The following is an 11,799-nucleotide window of genomic DNA, read 5'->3' as shown; positions in this document are numbered from 1 at the left end:
CCTCCCATTTCCACCCAGCAAGTTATAATTTAATTTCTGAAGGCCTCGCTTCTTCACCTGGTGAAGAGGTGTCTACCAGCGTCTGCCACCAAGGTTCTTGCAAGGGTGAAATAGGACGAACAATGTGCAGTGTGAGCACACTGCCAGGTCACCTATAAATCAGAGCCGCGGCGCTAAACCAAAGTGGAAAGTCACGATTGATGTTTTATCTCAAAATCAACACGGAACAGATGTGGCCCTAATGTTCCACTCTGCTAATGGAATGGTCCTCCAAACTTCTGTCAACAACATGAAGGGAGGAACAAACCAAATGGCTTTTGGACACAGTTCCAAACCTTTTACTCAAGTCTTCAGTACTAGCAGTTGTGGAGAAAAGGAAAAGGCAGAATAAAACAATCCTCATAAATCTTGTTTTGAGTCTTCCTATGGACTGTAATCTTTCAACACATGACAGTAATGGGTGGCATATTAAAATGGTAAATATAAACCGGATGCTTAAGGAAAAAGAGCAAGGTGACTGTTGTCCTAGTCTGTTTTGGGCTAATAAATTTTTTTCTAGAATTTGATTTCCCATCTATGAAAAGCTTTTCCCCCTGGTTATGAGGCTAGCACGTATTTGAGTGAATTACAGTGTGCATGACCTAGCCCATACAAGTCTTTGTAATCATTCCTGCCTCAAGAAAGTCACTGTTAAGGGTCTGATGTACGTACACACACAGTTTTTCCTAGAGTACGTACAATTAAATAAACACGGGTGGAATCAGATTAAATACTACCCACAATGGTTTTTTTAATAAGGCATCTTTCCATGACATGACAGGTAGAACCTCTTTTTTAATGGCTGCATATTTCATTTTTTGGATGTAGCATAACTTACTTATCCAATTCTCTATTTAAAAACCACATTATTTCCAGGTGTGTGCGTGTGTGTTTCAGCATTCAACAATGCTTGCACTGGAGTGGCTGGATCAAAAAGAATGAGCATTTAAAACTGTTACACCATTTTAAAAAGATACAACCGCAAAACAAGTCAAAATAAGTCTTACAGTTCTCACTAAATTGCTTTCCCTAAAAAGTTGTACCTGGTAACAACCCTCTTTTAATGTCAGCATTGTGTTGAATGAAGCTGTACTTTCAAATCCATGACGTTATACTTCTTGTGTAATTTGTTTTAAATCCTTTGGAAACTGTTCCCTTGGGTGCATTAAAAAAAGGGAACACCTCCATTACACAGGAAGTGTTTGAGAGGCCAAGCTCCGGCCCCCACTGTGTGTGCTCCCCCTGCTGGCACTAACGGAACAGGCACCACAGAGAGCTGGTTTCTAGCACAAAGGCTCCACAAGTTTTTAAAAACCACGTTTGTTAAAAACAAACGTCTAATCTTTATGAATCACTGTGGCTTTTTTTACTTCCTTTCTGACATGTCTCTCAGAGCCTGTAACAGAAGTTCAACCCAAACACCCAGAATGTGACTTGAGGTAAGGTATTATAAAACAAAACCACCCAAAAAACACTCTCTTGGTTTCAAGACCGTCTTTCTTGCATCTGCAGTATGTTTTTTTTTTCCCCAATCCTCACCCAGGGACATGCTTATTGATTTCAGAGAGAGGGGAGGGAAGGGAGAGAAACTCTGATTGGCTGCCTCTCGTACACGTCTCCACGGGCCACCGAACCCTCAAGCTGGGCTTGTGCCCTGACTGGGAAGGGACCCCGCAACCTTTTGGTTTAGGGGACGCCGCTCCGACCCACTGCGCCACACCGGCCAGCGATACAGAGTGCGTTTGGACATGCTCATACTCCTGAGTACGCGAAATGTGGTACTTAGGTCGTAATTCAGATCAGATGCTCAAGAGCATTTAACTCGCACATTAAAATTACACGTTAACCCATAAGGCCAAAATGGCAACCCGAGTTGACCGAGCATCAGGGTAAACTCCAGTTTTTATCAGTGGCAAGGGCTGCTAGACTTTGCATATATGCTAAAAACCGCTGAATTGTACACTTTAAAAGGGTGAGTGTTATCTCTCGAAAAAGTTTAAATGAATGCCAAAGATAAGCAATGTTTTCCTGACATAAAATGTTAGAAATTTCTTTATTATTACTTATTAAGCACCAGCTTAATACTGCAGAAAATTTCAAATCACCCCTTGACAACTCATTCTCCCCACCCCCAAATGCTTGATAATGAGCTTTTCAAATAAAGGCATGTTCTCTTCTCTCTTCTGTATAAAACTTTATGAAACAGACAAAGAACTGTGTACATCTTGCTGTGAAATGCAGCCCTCGGCTGTGGATACAGCGTCTGCCCGGGCTCTCTTCACTGTCCAGGTCCCGAGAGACTCTTGTTCATGAACTGTCTCTTCACAAAGCAAGTCCACCACTAACAAGAGGGGACAAAACAGAATGAGCAGTGGCAGTCAACTCACAATGCAAGTTCAAGGTTAAGGACGGAATGTGAATTTGTTTAAAACAAATTTTAATATTAGACTGGCAGCCCTTATGTTATACACACTCCTTGAAAGCACATGTAAAAATTTCTTCCTTTTTTATTTTTGTTGACCTAAAGGTTACTCAAAATTACAAGGACAAGATAGATGTAATATATTCAAGATATCTCAAGCAACAAAACCCATGTTCTATGGGGCTTTCGGTGTCTCGACATAAGAACAACCAACCCGAATTTTTTATTACATGCAATCACTATTCACTGTGATTCGGTGAATTCCTACTGTGTGCAAGGCACACACCCACAAGCTTAGCAACACTGCAACGCAGAAACTAACAGTATTCTTGCAATGAAAGACCTTTGTGCATTTCATTTAATGGAAACTATAGGATGCAAGGTGATTTATCAACTGAATAGCAAAGAGGGTCTTACCTTGCTGGGTTTATCATTCTGAGGGTCAAAAACTTTCTCACAAAGCCGCAGTCCAGTCTCTTGCCTTAGCTGCTGTAAATAGGCCCTCATCACTTCTAAAATAAGGAGCAGGAAGAATACAAAGAAGGTGTCTTTGAGAATGCATCGCAAATGTGCTCGCTGTTGATCTGGGCACTGACCTTTGCATTCACACAGGGTAAGAAATAGAAACGCCAGTCTGAAGGGATCTCTCCACGCCATACTGTTACCAAGACTCTCGTGTGAGAGTGGCTATAAGACAGTACGTGTGCTAATGATTCCATTCTCAATTATATACCATTCAAGGCAAGAAGAGCAGGGGGGAATATATCAAACGGAGAAAACCTCGTGCTACATAAAGAGAGGGAGAGACCCTGTTCTTACCGTCTTCCTGTTTGTTCGCAGGTTTGGCATAAATTGCATTAAGTGGAAAACCAGGCTCTCCAGGAATGGGAAAATTAGTGATTCCCAGTGTATACATTTCTTTCTCGCCTTGGCTTTTGGAATTGCACTAAAAAAAAAAAAAATCATATATACACATGTATTTTACAGGGAGAAGGATAATAATATCCAATTTGCAATGTTTTAGTCTAAGCTGGCTATGGCTGGGGTTCGTATTTTTGATGACCTTTTGTAATCTGGTGAAGCCTGCGGCTCCCTTCTCAGAATCATGTTTTCCAATGAATAAAATAAAATACATAGAATTACAAAAAAAAAACAATTATAGTGAAATAGAAAATTATAGTATTAAAAAACCAAATTTATGATACAGTCATACACATGCTTCTTTATTCATACACTAAACACAAGATCTTGCACTGGCTGAAATAACTATAATTCTGAAGTAGTAATAAGTGTACACAAAGTTGCAAAAAATCTACTCTAAATGCAACGTGAAATGCTGTGAGTTCTATTGGAGAAAAAGTCACAGGTATTGCTAATACAACTGTGGGTTCTTGTCCACGTTAATAATGAAAGTACTAAATTCCAGTTAGAGGTTGGTGAAAAGAAAGATGGAATCTTTTCCCTCTCAAGTTCATGGACCCTTGAATTCTACCCTTGGCCTCCAAGTTAAGAATCTCTGACCAAAGGCTTAAAAGGAATATTCTGCTCAAGATTTCTGTCTTGGGAAAATACATGCAAAGCCTTACCCTCTGATTAACTGACAACGCTGTAAGTTTAGAGATCTACATTCAGAGTTTCCTCTTAAGTCCATGCTGTGTGTCAGTGGAGATATGTCCTACTTGCCCTTAAAGCCCCACCAAGTCCAAATACCTATTAGTAATTTGTTTTCCTGACAGATGATCATCCAAGTTTAATTACCTTTTGGAGCCTCTTCAGACACTCAGAAATGTAGAGCGTTACATATATCAAGGTTCTATCAGCTTCATTCTACAGGGTAGAAAAACAAAACTTAAAAACAGTCCTGAACAAAACACAACCATGTGCAATTAATGAATTCAACCTTTGTCTTTTGCTTATCGGCTGAAAACTATGAAAAGTGTCGTTTATACAGCACCAGAAATCCCCGTTCTCCAAATGCAACCTTCTCCAGCCCCCTTCTGTCTGCCCTGGGCTGGGCGGCGCTCCTGCTGTCCTCAGCTCCTCCGGCTGCGGGGCTCCCCGGGCGCTGTGCCAGCAGCCCCTCACTCCGCGTGGGAAGCAGAGTTCCCAGAGCCGCCGGGGAAACCTGAGGTGCACCATATGGTGGCTGGCTCATTTTTAAAAAGCCTTTCACTTCAGGATCTCTGCCGAGAACAGAAACATCCATGACTCTAAAAGAGGAAGCAATTATTTCTCAGGTGACTTGTTTTTGAAGCGCTCCATAAGCTCAACGCTTAACCTCACCAAAAGGGACATGTGGACAAGGCCAATGGGTGCTGATGGAACTCGGCATGTACTTCCTGTCAGATTTTACGCAGATTTATAGTCTGAAAAAACAAGCTATGCATTTCCCTACGTTTAAGATCATGTGATATTCAAAAGAGAATGAAAATGGCAGAATTATAACATTTATTCACACCTATTACAAACACAACACTTGGACCATGGACCCAGAAAACACTCTGCTCATCTCGGAGAAAGTTCAGACTATAGTTTGGAGACCAAGAGTCGACAAACACGGATTTCGCACCCTGTTTGACTCCCAAAGGTCCAAGTTCGGCAGGAAGTTCCATATTCCAGAATGTTAACCATAAAATGTGTTGACATTTCTTGTAACCTGCTCACAGCGGGAGCTCGGAAACCTTTTCCCATTTCCCCATCTCCTCCCGCCGCACCTTCCCCGCGGCCTCATTCCTGCCAGGGACTAAGACAAGGGGAGGAAGGGTGCTGCTGGTAGGAAGGACCGGGTCACTGAAGTTTCTTCATTTCACCATCTCTGGTCCAGGACACAGAAGTATATAAAAAAGCAACATAGCATATAGGATTTCCAGTTTTGGATGGGCACATAGTAGGTGCTTAATTCATGCTGAATACAGAACAAAGGACCAGATAATAAATATTTCAGGCTCTGCAGGCTATACGGTTTTTATCACGACTACTCAACGTGGCTGCTGGGGTGTGAAAGCCTCCACAGGCAACCTGCCCACAGACTGTGTGGCTGTGTTCAAACCACACTTTAGTTACAGGAAGAGGAGATGGGCCGGCTTTGGCCCTCTGGCTGTCGTCTGCCGACCTGGTGCAGACTTCGGAGGAAGAAAACGAGACATGAATATTGACGTAGAGCCTCACATTAAGTGCTGCTCTGGATTTTTAAAAGCATGCAGTCTCATTCCACTCACTCCTCAGAGCAGCCCTGACTGCCAAGAGGGATGTTTTCCCTGTCAGAAAGTTAATTAAATATGAAAAGCTCTGTACTTTACCTTAATTTCATAGTTTTTGAAGAAGACATTGGCCTTGAAGTAATAGATGGCTTCATCCACAATATCTGTATCTTTTGCTAAGAAGGACACAAGGGGAGGGGGCGGAGAACATTAGCTTAATGCAAAACACAACATCTACAAAAGCTATAAATAAGAAAAGTATCTACAGTCAATGGTCAAGAGTTTTGGAGTTGAAGGAAATGAGACTACTGAAATATAATGTCTTTAGAAACAACTTCTAAAAAAGTAAGTACATGATTCATTCTTATATTGGATTGACCAAAAAGTTCGTTTGGTTTTCTCCATACAATGGCTCTGGTAGTGCCGTTGTTGTCTTGAACCTCATTTGAAACAATTTTGTTAGATTGTACTGTGACAGCTGTCATATCAGTGTGCACTTAAAAAAAAACAACCAAAAACCCTATCAAGCCCTGGCTGGTGTGGCTCAGTGGATTGACTGCAGGCCTGAGAACTGAAAGGCTATTGGTTCGATTCCCAGTCAGGGCACGTGCCTGGGTTGCAGGGCAGGTCCCCAGTTGGGCGCGTGTGAGAAGCAACCCATGCACACCAGTGTTTCTCCTCTTCTTCTCCCTCTTTCTAAAAATAAATAAATACATTCTTAATAAAAAAAAAAACACTGATCAAAATTGGTGAATTTTTGTGTAGCCATTTAGTATTGAACATGGAACAAGATACGCAACATTTTCAGTGTATTACGCTTTACTATTTCAAGAAAGGTAAAAACGCAACTGAAACACACAAAGAAGATTTGCGCCATGTATGGAGAAGGTCTTGTGACTACTGAACGTGTCAAAAGTGGTTTGTGAAGCTTCTTGGTCCTACTGACACTTGAACCAAAGAACTCTTTGCTCCGGGGCTGTCTTACGCACTGGACGGTGTTTAGCAGCGCCCCTGGCCTCTACCCACTGGTAGCCAACAGTCGGAGACAGCTCACATACTCAAAATATCCAAATCGATAAAGTTATTGGTGAAAATAAAAATGTGTCTTTTACTTTACAAAAAACCATATGGACTTTTTGACCAACCCAACAGCTTTAGTATTTTTACAAAAATTATACATGCTCATTAGAAAAATTATGTAATCAATACCAAAATATTTTCAACCGTCACCCTAGTCTCACTCCCCCAGAATGACTACTATTGATGAATATCATTCAAAATGACCACGTTTGATGAATGTCATTCCAGACATCTCCTAGTGCGTTTACAGGAGATACAGACTAAACTTTGACAAAATGATTTTAAAAGTATTCAATATAATTTTATTTGAATTTATATACTATAGTTTTCAGAGAACAAAAACTCTCAACTATCATTTTGGAACCCACTGAGGTTCTCATACATAACTTTCTGTTTATATAAAAACTACGACTTCGAATATATTTACACAAGCTGTTCTAGGTGGCTAGAGGCTGAAAAAAGCCAGAAATACTGTGGCGACAAAGACAGATCTCATTACACAATTTCTTTGGCAATTTTCCCCGTTTTTTATTTTAAAAAGGTCACAATCCCAGGGTCTCGGTATCCGGCAGCTGGTTTCAGCAACACAGAGACAGTTAGTTATGTTTCTCATCCATCACTGCTGTCCCTCTCACACAGCAGAAATGCACAGCAAGCCTGCACTGCTAATGCTCTGTAATTCCCTTCCACGTACCCCTGCTCGTGCCTCTGCTACAGAATTTCAGCGGAATCTGAACTCTAGACTTGTGTTCCTTGCCATCTTTTTTCTGAGTTGCAAAAAGGAAACTTCTTCGAAGGACTCAACAGTGGTTACAAAAACCAGCTTGTTCTTTCAAATGTCGCCCTAGGTGCATGTGTGGTGAGGAGGCTGCAGGATTCAGAACCTACAAGGGTGTCTGGCACGTAAAAGGGGTTCAAAAGGTATCTGTTGGAGGCAAATAATTGGATGACTGCCAACAATTTTTTAGCCCCCAGCCAAGGTTTACACTTTTCCATAATTCCAGTTCTGTTCTAATCCAGTCCCCCGGGGAAGAGTAACAGGTCATTCTCTGTCTGTAGAAACCCCCAGAGAATTGTAAAGGTGGTGGTTAGGATTACTCTGTGGCCAACTGCATGTTTGGATACACCACACGGTATTCTGCAAAGGCCTGAAAAGGGTTCTTCTCAATGAATCTGCACCAACATTGACTCATTTTTTTCTTTGCACTGGGATTCTTTTGCGTCATCTGTCTTCCTTTTGGCCTGCTCCCCCCGCCCCCAGCTGTTCCTTTTTCTTCAGAATCAGGTAAAGACTGTGGTGACTCACCAGATTTATTAAGTTTACTGAGCTTTCAACTGGTGTTGGAAACAAAATTAGATTTTAAAAGGTCAAGTCAAACAGTCTGGCAGAGGGATGGAGATGGCCTCGGCACAAAATTGGTAATTAAAACCTTGGCCTTGGACACCGTGAATGGAACTCGGTGCGGACCCTCTCTGGAGGCAGGGAAACCATGCCCAACATGATGCAAAGTACCCTGTTGGCAGGGTGTCTCAGAATGTGTCAGAGGAGTCTCAGATAGTGTCTGAAAGAACGGAGCTTTCTGAACAGTATTTTTAAAAAGGCTCTGAAATAAAGAGAGAAAATGAGTACCCAGAAAGAAAGCCAAGATATAAACTCAGTATTAGTAGTGTTATATAGGATGCTTAAGATTTAAGACGAAGGTAGTATTGCTGAAAGTGAAGCTCCTGCCCCGGCCAGGTGACTCAGCTGGCTGGAGCGTCATCCTGTACACCAAAAGGTTGTGGGTTCGATCCCCAGTCAGGGAGCGTGCAGAAAGCAACCAAGAGACGTTTCTCTCTCCACTGATGTTTTTCTCCCTCTCCCTTCCTCTCTCTCTAATAATGAAAAAAAACCCTTGGGTAAGGATTAAAAAAAAATTAAATGAAGCTCTTGAAGAATGGCTAAAGTAGATTTAGATGGGCAAGAGGTTAAAACATGTTTTGTTTTTTTCCAGCCTGATAACAGAGAAGGGGTGGGGGGGGACATGGCATTCAACAGAAGGAGTAGCACTGGTTTGTAAGAACTGACTGTGATGACAGAAACAGTGTCAAGACTTTTTAAAAAGATTTTACTTATTGTCAGAGAGAGGGGAATGGAGGGAGAAAGAAAGGGAAAAGCATCAAAGTGCGAGAGAAACAGCAACTGGTTGCCTTTTGCACGCCCCTAACTGGGGACCTGACCCACAGCCCTGATGGGAATGGTGTCCGGAGACCTTTTGGTTTGTGCGACAAGGCTCAAACCGCCGCGCCACACCAGTCGGGGCCGGGGTCAAGCACGTTTTCTCTCACCCCTCAACAAAATACCCTGGGGAATTAACAGCAATACATTTCCTATTAGATGCCACCTATACCCACGCCCTTGAAAGGTCTAAAGAGCAATGCCCTACCACGCAAAGAGAAACAGAAAACACAAGAGCACCCAGAGGCAGAAGACTGAGCTACGGATTCCCCTGACTTGATAATGTCAGAGGGTTGCCAGATGTCCCAGAGCGACACCTGAGAATAACGGGAAGGGGTTTAGACTCACTCTCTCTAGGGGCGGGTCCTTTGAACTGACTCCTGATTGGCAGCAGTGCCATGTTGCCGACGAGTCTGGTGTCGGGGTCCATGAGGGAGGAGTGGTAAGCCTGCAGGGGCAAGCCGGGCAAGGGCACAAAGCAGAAAAGAACAGATGTCAGCGGCGCAGACGAGTGCATTTCTCCAAAGGAGTAAAAGAGGAACCCACCCAACATCAACCATGGGACGCGGCAAAAGGGATGGTGGCAGCCGTGCGCGGACTGGCTCTTACCGGCTCACGGCAACCAACGGGGAGATTTTTAGGAATTAAAAAAATGTTGAGCCAAGCTGCTTGTGGAACACAACCAGTATTAAAAATTAAATTATAGACACTTGCGATCAATTATATTGAAAATGAAAGTAGTACAGACTCAAAATTCATCACTTCCTTTTTAAAAAATTATTTTACTATTGTCTCTGATCTTCAAGTTATTTGTGTCTTTTGTATTTTTATGGCAGAAATACTATATAATGGGGTGCTACTTTGCATCTCCGTCATGCTCGGTGAGGTCACACTGGTAACTGGCGGAAGTACCCACACGACAGAAATAGGCCAACACCATATAAACCGGGGTACCCGCCCATCGGCTGTTGTTAAGCCAGAACCCGAGCACTGGCTTTTCAGTTCTGCCCCTTCCTGGCTTTATATCTGAGACATCACTTTTCTTGCCTTATTTCCAAATTTGTAAAATGAGGATATATATCCTGCTTTCAGTGGGTTGATGGGAGTTAGAGGATGCGGGGCGGGGGGGGGGATCACATTTATGAAAGCAATTTCTGTATGATTCCTAGCCCTGCCTTTTACAAAATGCCTGGGTTTTTGTAAGACAGCAGGGCCCCATTCATACATTCATACATTCATTCATTCACCAAACGATTACTTAGCACCTAAGTGCAAGGCATGGCGATCTGAAGGCAGGCAAGACCAGTATGGTCCTCATCCCTGAGGAACTTTCGGGCCAATGGAGAAGACAGGTATTCGTAAGTAATGGCACGGAAAGTCCAGGGTGCTTGCTCTATGCCCAGCTGGGATGAGCACAGGGTTGCAGAGTCACTGGGTCAGTGTGGGGGTTAAATGGGATAATTTATATAAAGCATGTAGCTCAGGGCCTGCCTGGCACACATCAGGTGTCACATGGTAGCTACGGGACTCGTAACATATGTACCCATAACCATGGCTTGCGCCGTTTATCACAGGTATGCTTAGGCAGCCTCCACCCTCCCCTCCACCAGCTACCGTCTTGTTTCCCCATCTGTTTCCTTCATAGCATGTCGCTATCAGAAATATCTCCTTTATTTTAATTACATGTACACGTTAATTGTCTGCCTCCCCATTAGAATGTAAACTCCCTAGGAGCAGCGACTTGCTGGCCGTATTCACTGCTCTAACAGTGCTGAGCATGCAGCAGGTGCTCAGTAATGTCTGTTGTTTGAATAATCCATGTTACTGAACGTCCTTTTCCCTATTCTGCAACATGGAGGCCAACCATGATGACGTAAGTGTACCCCGCAGGCTGGCTGTCAGAAATTAAGAGAAAGCCGACCACCACCACCAATTTTACTTCTACTCTGAGGCACAATAAAATAGAAACGTTTGGAAACCAGGCGCAGATCCTGAGCTTGCGCTGGGGGCCCGAAGCCCAGTGGCTGTGGGGTGGCCGTCACTGCGGGGGCCACAGGGGAGGAAGTGGGTCTCACAGATGACCAGAAGCGGAAGGGGCCCGCCCCCTGGGGCGGTGGAGGAAGTGGGGCTTCAGAAAAACGGAGAAGCCGGACCCTCGACTTGAAAAATGAAAAATGAAAAATAAAAAGCGCAGCCCTTGGCTTCGCGGCTCTACTGAGGCTTTGGGGACCCAGCCGGAGTCAGAGGCTGCCAAAAGGGCAAAGATGGGGTCGGAACTGGAGAGAAGGGGCCGGAAGGGCTGAGGCAGCCTCTTCTGCACGCCCACTCTGGAGTCTTCTGCTGCCCCCCCGGCCCCCGCGGCCGACATCCCCAGACCTCCCCAATCCTACCAGAACCGGCCCCCTCCCCTCTTCCCTTCTCTGGACCTCGCTTCCTCTCTGACCACCTTGGCCCGCTTCTCTCAGCGCACGCACGATTCCTCGCCGCTCTCCCCAATTCTCGCGGTCACAACACACCCCTGACTCGGACCCCTTACCGGCATCCTTGCGGCCACCGAGTTTCAACCCAGAGGAGCAGGAGCAGGTTAGACAGAAGCGCTTCCGGTCTGGCAGCTTGGGTGCGGTAGGAGGAAGTGAGCCGGGGGGAGGGTGAGGGGAGGGACAGCGCTTCCGGCCTGTTCCGCCACTGGCTGCTGCGGCTGCGCGAACCGAGGGGGGCGCCAGGGGGCGCGCCAGCACTAGCTAGGGGGTTGCGTCCCGTGTGCGCGTGCGCGAGGCGTGCAGCTGGCGATGGATCTTGGGGTTACAAAACCCGTAGGAGCATTCTTGGGGCCACACTAT

At 44.5% G+C, this 11,799-nt stretch overlaps 1 protein-coding gene across 1 annotated transcript; it reads right to left on the bottom strand.

The window, feature by feature from the left end:
* Positions 1 to 2,062: 2,062 nt before the first annotated feature.
* ARPC3 (actin related protein 2/3 complex subunit 3) lies at positions 2,063 to 11,628 on the bottom strand. The gene is made up of 7 exons (XM_045846422.1): positions 11,496 to 11,628; positions 9,308 to 9,407; positions 5,761 to 5,837; positions 4,220 to 4,288; positions 3,281 to 3,407; positions 2,879 to 2,973; positions 2,063 to 2,380 (listed from the first exon to the last, which is right to left on the bottom strand). The coding sequence occupies exons 1-7, from the start codon at positions 11,499 to 11,501 to the stop codon at positions 2,318 to 2,320; spliced, it is 537 nt and encodes a 178-aa protein (XP_045702378.1). The 5' UTR covers positions 11,502 to 11,628; the 3' UTR covers positions 2,063 to 2,317.
* Positions 11,629 to 11,799: the final 171 nt, after the last annotated feature.

The sequence above is a fragment of the Phyllostomus hastatus genome, unplaced genomic scaffold (assembly GCF_019186645.2).
Source record: "Phyllostomus hastatus isolate PE091 unplaced genomic scaffold, TTU_PhHast_1.1 phas_contig_1162, whole genome shotgun sequence".
In the NCBI taxonomy this organism is placed as follows: domain Eukaryota; kingdom Metazoa; phylum Chordata; class Mammalia; order Chiroptera; family Phyllostomidae; genus Phyllostomus; species Phyllostomus hastatus.
This window is presented reverse-complemented; position numbering and strand designations above follow the sequence as displayed.

Bases quoted from the DNA above. Each gene is read 5' to 3' on its own strand.
- ARPC3 (XM_045846422.1), bottom strand. The intron at 5,838-9,307 runs GTGAGTCTAAAC...TGTCCTTCTTAG, and splicing joins AGGACCCGCCCCTAGAGAGA to CAAAAGATACAGATATTGTG. The intron at 2,974-3,280 runs GTAAGAACAGGG...TCCTTATTTTAG, and splicing joins TGCGAACAAACAGGAAGACG to AAGTGATGAGGGCCTATTTA.